Source organism: Arvicanthis niloticus, chromosome 17 (assembly GCF_011762505.2).
Source record: "Arvicanthis niloticus isolate mArvNil1 chromosome 17, mArvNil1.pat.X, whole genome shotgun sequence".
Lineage (NCBI taxonomy): Eukaryota > Metazoa > Chordata > Mammalia > Rodentia > Muridae > Arvicanthis > Arvicanthis niloticus.
The window spans coordinates 61,351,305-61,362,055 of NC_047674.1; the positions used below are offsets into that span (position 1 = coordinate 61,351,305).

Here is a 10,751-nt window from a genome sequence, read left to right on the forward strand (position 1 = left end):
GATTGGCTTTTCCTCAATCCCTCTCCACCTTATTATTATTTTAACAAATTATGGTGTGTGTGTGTATGCACACACACACATATATAAGGATAAGTTCTGGCATAGTCCAGATAAGAGTGTCAGGTCTTTTGGAGCTGTCCACCTTATTTTTTGAGATAGTCTTTCACTGCAGCCAGAGCCCACTGTTTTAATAGACGTATTGAGAACACCAGTAAACGATATTGGGGAAGAAACAGGGCTTTCCAAAGGTACCAGCAATCTTTCAGTTAAGGACACTACTTGAAAGCCTTTCCATCACACAGTATGGTGGGCCTGGTAGAGTAAATGATGTGCCCTTCATGTTTGATCTCCATTTTGTAGCTGAGGTCACTGCACAGAAGCTGAATAAGTCAGCTTTATTCTTTTCTACAGAGCAAAGGAGGTGTGAGTTTTCAGGAAAACTTGAGATTTATATCAAACATTGTAAACTCTTTCTTGTCCTCTCACTGTTTGGAGGTGTTGCTTGTTTTATGAAGTTGTGGACTGTCTTTGATCAGACCATTCCCTGAGCAATCCTCCAAGGAGTGCAATAGCAAAATGTCTGAGCTGTAGGTACAACCAGCAGAAGCAAATCTGAAGTCTCTCCAAAAGCACTCTCCCCCCCCCCCCCATTTTGTTACTCTTACATATATAGAAAATTACTTAGTGCATGCGTAAATCACTGTCAGATAACTAATATGTGTTGGTCTCTTATAAAACTGTCCATATGTACTTGCTACAAGAGTTCTGTTTCTCTCTTTATTCCCATTTCTAGGCAGAGGAGTCCTGTAAATGCAATGGCTGGAAAAACCCCAACCCCTCTCCTACTCCACCAAGAGGAGACCTCCAGCAGATAATTGTCAGTTTGACAGAATCCTGTCGAAGCTGTAGCCATGCCCTTGGTAAGTTCCCAAATCATCTAGTAGCCATTACACAGTGACTTGACAGTTATACTACTGGACTCTGGGCAAACCAAATTTGCCACTTCGTTGACAAGGGTCCAGAGTGTATTGGGAAGTGCTTCATGGGTGAGACAGACCCCATCTGCTGGCACTGCCTTCTCCCTTGTCTTTTCATCATGTTATAAGAGCTGGGTCACAGAGAATGAAATTGAAATAGGCATGATGGCTCTGCTGTGTAAGAGGGACAGGCCTGAGTGACAGGCCTGATTTGTCCTGGTGGAGAGGGCACCATAGGGCTTTGGTGTCAGATTTGAAACCTCAACTAAGTGGATAGTTATATATAATAATAATTACAATGACAGTAATTATAAATTTTTTAATTTTTTTTTTTCGAGACAGGGTTTCTCTGTATAGCCTTGGCTGTCCTGGAACTCACTCTGTAGACCAGGCTGGCCTCGAATTTAGAAATCCACCTGCCTCTGCCTCCCAAGTGCTGGGATTAAAGGTGTGTACCACCACTGCCCAGCAAAATAATTTTAATTAATTAATGGAAACAATGTTTCTCTGTGTAGCACTCGCTGTCCTGGAACTCCATTTGTAGATCAGACTAGACACAAACTCAAGAGATCTGCCTGCCTCTGCTTCCCAAGTGTTGGGAGTAAAGAAAGGCATGTGCTACTATGCCTGGCAATATGTTTGTGTAGAAGCTTGTGAGGGACAGAAGAGGCTCCATGGGATTGGAGCTAAGGATGGCTGTAAGCTTCCATGTGGTGTTGGGAATTGAACCCAGGTCTTTGGCAAGAGAGTCGGTGTTCTTAACCAGCTGAACCTCCAGTTTCACTAACACCACTTTTAGGATACATTTCCTCTACCTCTTTTTGGTACTGAGGATGAAACCCATGGCTTTACACATACAAAACATGTTTTGACACTGAATCATGACATCAGCCCTAGATGGTTTATCTCCCTTTTTTTTTTCCTTACACACACACACACACACACACACACACACACACACACACACCCTTGTGTCTCAGGTTTTGCTGTATAGCTAGCCTTGTCTGATACTCATAATGTTGTGCCTTTCTTCCTGAATGCTGGGGTCACAGGTATGTGCAAACTCTGTTTCAGATCAAGTTCAGTGGGGAACTGGTTGTTCTTAGATACCAGCATTTCAGTTGGAAAGGTCCCTCTTTTTACATTTTTTTGCCCATGCCAAATAAGTCTGGTTTACTATCCAGTATGGCAAGGCCCTATCTTTGGGCAAAATGGGATCACCAAGTCCTCTCTTTCTCCTTCTACCTATGACCTGTAAAAGAGTAGCATATTGGTATTGTCTTTCTCTGAGTTTGCTATTTTGTTCAATTGATGTAGCTCCACCTCTGAAGCCAGTCCACTGTTAAGCTGAATCTGATGTCTTATTTGGTTCTATGTGAGAGGGTATTTCAATGCATTTATTGCACTGTGTTGCATTTAATGCAAGTATTGGCATTTCAATACTTGCAAGGCAAAAAACCAGAGAGTGGTGTGATCTTCCCTGGAAGTGGCTACACTGGAACACTCTCCATCAGGAAGCAACCTAGATCTCGCAGAAGAAATCAACACACTAATAAGTCCATCATTGTGTTGACTGAACGTGCGTCAAAAATATTCAAGCTGTGGCTAAAAGACAAGTGCTTTCATTACAGAAACATCTTGTTTGAAGCTAAAGGTTGTGGTAGTTTTAAGCAGTGCAAAGGAAAGATTCCAAAGGTTCCAGAGATGTCTTAGCTTATAATATGCCAATATTATAGCCCATCTGTGACTTAATAGACTGGGTGCTCTTCAAATCAAATCACCTGAGAAATATGATGTGGTTAACAGTAGAGTTCAAGGAATCTACCCCTGGGCTGGGCTGTGCCCATAGTGATTGGGAAATCCTATTATTCACAATCAATTACCATTAGAAAACAAAGATCTTGTTTCTTCCCAAGCTGCCACTTGTCTGATTCTATGTATGTAAGCACACAAGCCTTCCAGAAATGGTGCAAGTGACAAAGGCCAGCTGACTTGCCTTCCTTTCCTGTTTCTAAACAAGTATTGGCAGCAACACCTTTATTTTCCAATACATAGTGAAGAGTGGAAAAATAAGTATGCAATTATTTCATATTTTATTTTATTTTTCGGTCTCCAGTGCTAGGAATCCAGCTGAGGACAACTGTATCAATTAGTCACAGTCCAGCACAGTGTATATGTATGTGTGTGCATGTCTGTGTGTGTCTGTGTGTATCTATATAGCTTCATGTTCTTTATACCTACAGATTCACACCTGAAGCTAACTGTTCGTAAATTAAGATGTACCCTGAAGTTAAGTTAAAACAATTTTCTACTCATTTAAATATATTTTATTTATTCTCTAATACTGCAGTACATACTCAATCTCAGCTCTCCCTCCGACTTCTCCCAACTCCCCAGATGCATGGCCGACTTCCATGTCCTCTCCTGTGTTCTGTAACCTACTCAGTTCAGTTAGTGCTGCTTGTTGGACTATTGACAAAGTGGTCCTTCCCAAAGGTAGGGACAGCTATTCAATGCACCATGGCCTTTCTGGGGACATGCCTATTTGATTAGTTTAGAAAATAAAACACTATAAAGGGGTGGTTCTCAACCTTTCTAAAGCTGCAGCACTTTAATATAGTCCCTGGAGTATCTGATATGGACCCTTGTGCAAAGGGCATTTGACCCCAAAGGGTCATGACCCACAGGTTGAGAACCACCTGTGTAAAGGACAACCTAAACTGTTTTGATTTATTCCTTTTTGTTAGAAATAGGATATCTCAGAGGCCAGAGACATGATCCTCCTGCCTCAGCCTTCTGAATGCCTTTGAACTGGGAATCCACCATCACTCCTTTTATTACTTTCTTAAATGGAACTGTCTGTATGGTTTCAAGAACTCATGAGAGTATTTGTGGTGTGCTGGAAGTTGAATCTGGGTCCTCATTCATACTAGGGTAGCACTTTGCCACCGAGCCATTTCCCTGTCTGTCTGTCTATCTATCTATCTATCTATCTATCTATCTATCTATCTATCTATCTATCTATCTACCTGCCTACCTACCTATCTAATTTATTTATCTAGGCAGGGTCTCACCTCATGCCTCACCATGGAGATACATCAGAGTGTGCTGTGTTTTTGCTAATCAAGTTGTGAACTAGGGAATTCTGTTAGAATCCATGTAATCCTGACTGTCATTATTATTCTTCTACATCTTTGGAAGCAGGATAATCTGCTCAGATAAGAGCAACATTTAGTCAAGAGTTAGGAAATAGTCATTCAGAAAGCTGAGGAGATGGCTCATTGGATAAGTGCATTTCCTGTGAAAGGAAGAGGGCCTGAGTTCAAACTCCAAGGTTCCACATAAAAGCTGGGCATGGCCACCTGTGCCGGTTTGGATATGCTTTGCCCAGTGGGTGGTATTATTAGGAGGTATGGCCTTGTTGGAGTAGGTGTGGCCTTGTTGGAGTAAGTGTGTCACTGTGGGTGTGGTTTTAAGACCCTCCTCCTAGCTCCCTGGAAGTTAATCTTCTCCTAGCAGCCTACAGATAAAGATGAAGAACTCTCAGCTCCTCCTGAACCATGCCTGCCTGGATGCTGCTATGCTTCCACCTTGATGATAATGGACTGAACCTCTAAACTTGCAAGACAGCCCCAATTAATTATTGATTTTTATAAGAAAAAAATAAAGCTTAAGTTTGGGTGTGGTGGTACACGTCTTTAATTCTAGCATTCAGGAGACAGAGCCATGCAGCTATAGCACTTGTGAGAGCTAACACTGTACCTTGCCTGGACTGCACAGCAGTCCTGACCCTGGTGGTGAGGTACAAGTAAGGTAGCCCAGAGGGTCAATGCTTGTTCCTCTCTCCTCCCCTCCCTCCTGTTGGGAGTTGGGAGAGCTGAGCCTGCCTCCTGCTAATGGTGGCATTGAGTAGTCTAGCCAGAATAGTGCTGGAGAGCCCATGTTGGTGGTGCTGATAAGGGAGAGCCGATGGATGGGCTGACCAGTTCTCCTACCACCCAGGCCCTGATCCACTTTGATAGTGGGCTCTGAGATGGCCCACCCCAAAATATATATCATAGTCAAATGGTTGGGACTCATGAAAGGACCAGGCCTGCTATTCCAAAGCTGCAGGATCTCTGGCTTTGGTGACACCATCAATATTGGATCCTCAGGGGTCCTCCTCCCAGTTATCCTGTTGTTGCCCTGTGTTATGGGGATCCTGCAGCTTTGGATCAGTAGGACTGGCCTTTTCATGCATCCCAACCAAGCAAAAATAAAACTTATTTGGAAATAACTTTGTTCTTTCTCTTCTTGAGTCAGTACCTCCCTGTGTAGCTTAGGTTGGCCTCGAACTCAAAGAGATCTCCTGCCTCTAATGCTGGAATTAAAGGTGTGTGCCATCACATCCAGTTGGAAATAACTTTAAATTTTTATTTACCTTTATTGTATGTATATATGTATGTGTACCATATGCACATGGTGCCTAAGGAGGTTTGAAGCTGCATCAGATCCCCTGGAGCTAGAGTTAAGATGGTTGTGAGCCATGATGTAGGACTGGGAACTGAATCTTGATCCTCCTGCAATAGCAACAAGTGCTCATAACTGCTGAGCTGTCTCTTCAGTGCTCTAAATATTTAAATTTTACATTTTAAAAGTTATATCCAGGCAGTGGTCACACACACCTTTAATCCAGGTATTTTGGAGGCACATTCAGTTGAATCTCTGAATTGAAGGCCAGCCTGGACTACAGAGAGAGTTCCAGGACAGCCAGGGCTACACAGAGAAGTCTTGTCTTACAATTAAAGTCATAAAATTATAAAGTCATGAGACCAATGATAAAGACTATTCCATATGTTTCTTCCCTTAGGTTTTACTTGTTTGTAACACATACACACACTTTATATATAATATAAAATATGTAGGTATTTTATATTATATATAAATGTATTACTATATATACACATGTATATATATATATATATATATATATATATATATATATATATATTATATATATATATGTTTATATAAATATAAAACACCTGTGCTGGATAGTTTTATGTTTACTTGATACAAGCTAGCTTTATCTTAAAGAAGGGTTCTTGATTTGAGAAAATGTCTCCATGAGATACAGATGTAGGCCATTTTCTTAGTTATTGTGGGTGGTGCTACCACTGGCTGGTGGTCCTGGGGGGTCTGTAAGAAACAAGGCTTAGGAAACTATCGGGAGCAAGCCAGTAAGCAGCACCTCTCCACGGCCTTGCAGCTCCTGCCCCCGGGTTCCTGCCCTGCTTGAGTTTCTGTCCTTACTTCCTTTAGTGATGGACTGTACATGTGGAAGAATAAGCTAAAATAAACCCTTTCTTCCCCAAGTTGCTTTTGGTCAAGTTTTATCATGGCAATAGGAATCTTAATTAGGACAATATCTTTATGTAATCTCAGTTCAGTTCACAGTTGCAGTGAGTTTAATATTAATATAATATGTGTGAGTGCCTAATTTTCTTAGGTAACCCAAAAATGTCCTTCATAGCTTATTTTTCCTCTTCTTTAAACATTTGCATGTATAGGTAGTTGTCCTCTATTTTTAGTTTTCTTTAGTTTGGTATAGTTCCTTAGCCTTTTTAAAAAGTGATGCTGACATTTTCATAGAGGCTTGTTTAAAGTTCTGGAAACATTAAAGTGCCAGGGCAATGGCACAGCAATGACACATGCTTTGAGTCTAGCATTGGGGAGGTAGAGGCAGAAGGACTTCTGGGAGTTCGTAGGCAGATATATATATATATATATATATATATATATATATATAATTATTTATATATATATATATAATTATATATATTATATATATTATATATATAATAACAAAAACAAATATATATTTTATATATATATAAATATATATTTTATATATATAATATATATATTATATATATATATAAAATATATATAATTATATATATATAATTCTTTTTTGTTTTTTGTTTTTTGTTTTTTGTTTTTCAAGACAGGGTTTCTCTGTATAGCCCTGGCTGTCCTGGAACTCACTTTGTAGACCAGGCTGGCCTTGAACTCAGAAATCTACCTGTCTCTGCCTCTAAGTGCTGGGATTAAAGGCGTGGGCCACCACTGCCCAGCTCAGGCAGGTTATATAACAAGCTCTGTGTTAGCTAAAGCTACACAGAAATGCCTTTCTTTAAAAGAAACAAAGTGCTCAGGGAGATTCCCTTTCTATCACCTCTTTGATCTTTTAGGACATACTATTGAAAGACCCAAAGAAAACTAGCTACAGAGTTGATATTCTAAACAAGAAGTTTTCAATTTCCTTGCTTCTCTCCTTCCTTCCTTCCTTCCTTCCTTCTTCCTTCCTTCCTTCCTTCCTTCCTTCCTTCCTTCCTTCATTGTTTTTGTATTTTTTTAAAGATTTATTTTATGTATATGAGTACACTGTAGTTGTTGTCTTCAGACACAGCAGAAGAGAATATCAGACCCCATTATAGACGGCTATGAGCCACATGTGGTTGCTGGGAATTGAACTCAGGACCTCTGGAAGAACAGTCAGTGCTCTTAACTTCTGAGCCAACTCTCCAACCCTGTTTTTGTATTTTGAGGCAGTGTTTTCCTGTGTAGCCCTGGCTGTCCTGGAACTCACTTTGTAGAGCAGGTGGCCTTGAACTCACAATAATTCCCTGCCTCTGCCTCCCAAATGCTGGGATTAAAGGCATGGCACTGTCACACCCAGCCTTAAATTTCTTTTTTAAATAAATGAATATTTTTCCCTTTATTTTTTTTGGGGGGGGAGCAGGTCATAAAAAGGTCGGAAATGAACCTGGGAGAACTGGGAACTGACTGTGATTGGGGCATATGACGTGAAATTCCCAAATAATCAAAATAAAAATATTAAGTAAAAAATTTTTCATTTAATAACATGATTTTTTTTTACTTGAATGTGTGTATGTGCACTGCATGTCTGGAGTACCCACAGAGACCAGAAGAAGGTGTCAGAACACCACTCCGCCAACCCAGACTAGAATAACAAACATTTGTGAGCTGCCATGTTGATGCTAGGAACTGAACCCAGATCCTGTGGAAGAGCAGCCAGGACCTCTTAACCACGGAGCCATAATCTCTAGCCTCCAAACTTAAAAAATTCTATACTACCAAATCCATTCAGTCAAAACACAGGCCCTCACAAACTCTGCAAGCCTCTGCACAGCATATGACAGACCATTAGTACCTGGAAGTTTTTTTAAGGTAGTGGGAAAAGACTGGCATTCTCATAAGGCAGGCAGAGGAGTTGGCAGTACTAGAGAGGGCAGTATCTGTGGAAAGTAACACTAAGGCATCCAGTCAGTGAAACAGAGCACCAGTGGTCATTACTGTTCTGTAGCCTGGTCTGTCATGAGAATACACCCATCAAAGGCAGTGGTGAGGGGCCAGGCTTTCCCATATTACTGCTGTACTGTGCTGATGAGACTTCTTGAGAGGTAGGAAGTAAGTACTCTCAACGTTCTTAAAATAGTAACACCCAGCCAGGCTCAGCAGGAGCTGGGACTTGGCAGGATTATAGAGTTGAAACCAGCCAGGGTAATGAAGTGCACAGTGAGACATTGCCAAAGGGGGGAAAAATGGAAAAAGCCCAAACCCAAAACCTAGGCATCAAGGTTCGTGCTTATAATTCCTACAGTTGGAAGACAGAGGCAGGAAAATTGACTGCCACAAGTTTGAGGCTAGTTAGGCCAGCTTGGTCTACGAAGCAAGTTCTAGAACAGTTGGAGCTACGTTGTAAGACTTGAGAAAATCAATTAAACAACACTCCGGAAAAGGAACTAATTACAGTTCCTTTTATTTCTAAGACTATACATAGTTTACATCCATGTCAAATTACAAATGTTTACAAACAGAAGAGTTACTGTTCAAAGCTGGTTGTGGTGATACACACTTTTAATCCCAGCACTTGGGAGTCAGAGGCAGGCAGATTTCAGTGAGTTTGATGCCAGCCTTGTCTTCATATCAAATTCAAGCCTAGCCTGAATTACATAGTGAGACAGTGGCCCAAAAATAAATAAACAAACAAACAAACAAACAAACAAATAAATAACTGGGGCATGGTGACACAGACCTTTGGTCCCAGCATTCAGGAGGCAGTGACAGGTGGATCTCTGTAAGTTCAACTCAAGCCTGGTATAGAGACCTTGTTCCAGTACAGTTAGGGCTACACAGGAAAAACCTGTCTCCAAGGGAAACAAACAAACAAAAACAAGTAAAATTTAAAAATGACATAAGTACATTTTATTTTACTTTTTTTACTTGACTACAGTATGTGGCCATCTCACTGGGAATTAGACTTCATGTAAGTAGAACAATGTTAGGTCACTTTTTTCTTAGGTCTGCGCAGGATCCAGGATCTTCCTTGAGGTCAGTTGGAAGCCTTTGGGGGGCAGACCTCATTTTGGAGATAAATAGCTAAAATTTGTATGTCAGTTAATTGCAGAAATACTTTTTTTTGTTGTTGTTGTTGTTGCCACTCAAGGCTGGTCTTGTGCTAATCATTCTCCTGCCTAAGTCTTGCTTGTATAGGTGTGTGCCTCTCACTAATTCCTGACACCTAGCTTGCTTTGTCAAACATCAGGCTATTGGGAACTTCTAGCCTCCCTATCTCCAAAACATAAGGGCACTACCAACAAGGCCAATTGGGACTCCTAAGACAGTGGTCACAGTCATCCTGAAATGACAGCTGGCCTGTCTCTATCCTCATCTTCCTCCCCATCAGCCACAGGATTCACTCATTCTTTGTGACCTTCCAGAGCCACAAGCGTTTTCTTAAACTCCAGACTACCTGCTCTGTTCCTAGGACAGTCTAAACATGGCCTTACTCAAACAACCCACATCTCTCTGAGAACCTAAGATGACTTGCCTAAGGTTACTCTCTCTTTGCTCCTTTATGTAAGTTGTTCAGAGACATCCATAGCTCGGAGGGAGCGGGGTCTACATTATGCCACACTTCTCATTCTTTGGGGCTGTTTTCTAGCATTGAACATGATAAACTTATCTCTGGACTTCAGGCATTCAGTCATCCTCTACTGATGCCACCACTCAGGGATGCTTCCTTCTAACTGTAAGGCAAACGCTCTTCACTAATAAGCAACTCGTGTTTAGTACCTAAAGAACCACTAATTACTGAAAAAGAAAAAAATTATTTATTTATTTTTATTTATATGTATGGCTGGTTTGCCTTTTTATATGTCTGTGTACCACATGTGTGTTTGGTGCTTATGGAGGCCAGAAGTACATTAAACCTTAGAAGTAGAGTGACCAGTTGGTTATGAGCTTCATGTGGGTGCTGGGAATCAAACCTGCGTCCTGGAAAACAACCAGTCTCTTTTAACTGCTGAACGGTATAATTCAGCCTCCTTCATTTTTTTCTAAAGCAGATTTTTGATGTAAGTAGTCAATGTTTCAGTTTTATTTTTAATTTTTTAAGTCTGTTTTTTGTTTGTATAAACTGCATGAGGATAGAACTCAGGGACTCATGCAGGCTAGGCAAGTGTTTTGTGAAACCATACCAGTCCTAAGAAGCATGCGTTTTAAGACATGGTTCTTGGGGCTAGAGAAATTGCTCAGCCATTAAAGGACTTTTTGTTTAATAGAGGATCTAGGTCCAATTTTCATCTCATAAATTTTTTGCTAATGCTAGTGCCAGGGTATCTATCTGACCTTCCTTCTAGACTTTTGGGTAACAGGCAGACTATCATGTATGTTGCATATATGCAGGTAAATATACACACAAAAGAA

General features: G+C 40.7%; 1 protein-coding gene across 1 annotated transcript in view; it reads left to right on the plus strand.

Annotated features, from left to right (window-relative positions):
• Kat2b (lysine acetyltransferase 2B) overlaps positions 1 to 10,751 on the plus strand; it is a 93,675-nt gene that overhangs the window by 34,304 nt on the left and 48,620 nt on the right. Inside the window, exon 2 of the mRNA XM_076914651.1 lies at positions 794 to 920. Coding sequence (XP_076770766.1) covers positions 794 to 920 — 127 coding nt within the window. The remainder of the gene's footprint in view (positions 1 to 793; positions 921 to 10,751) is intronic.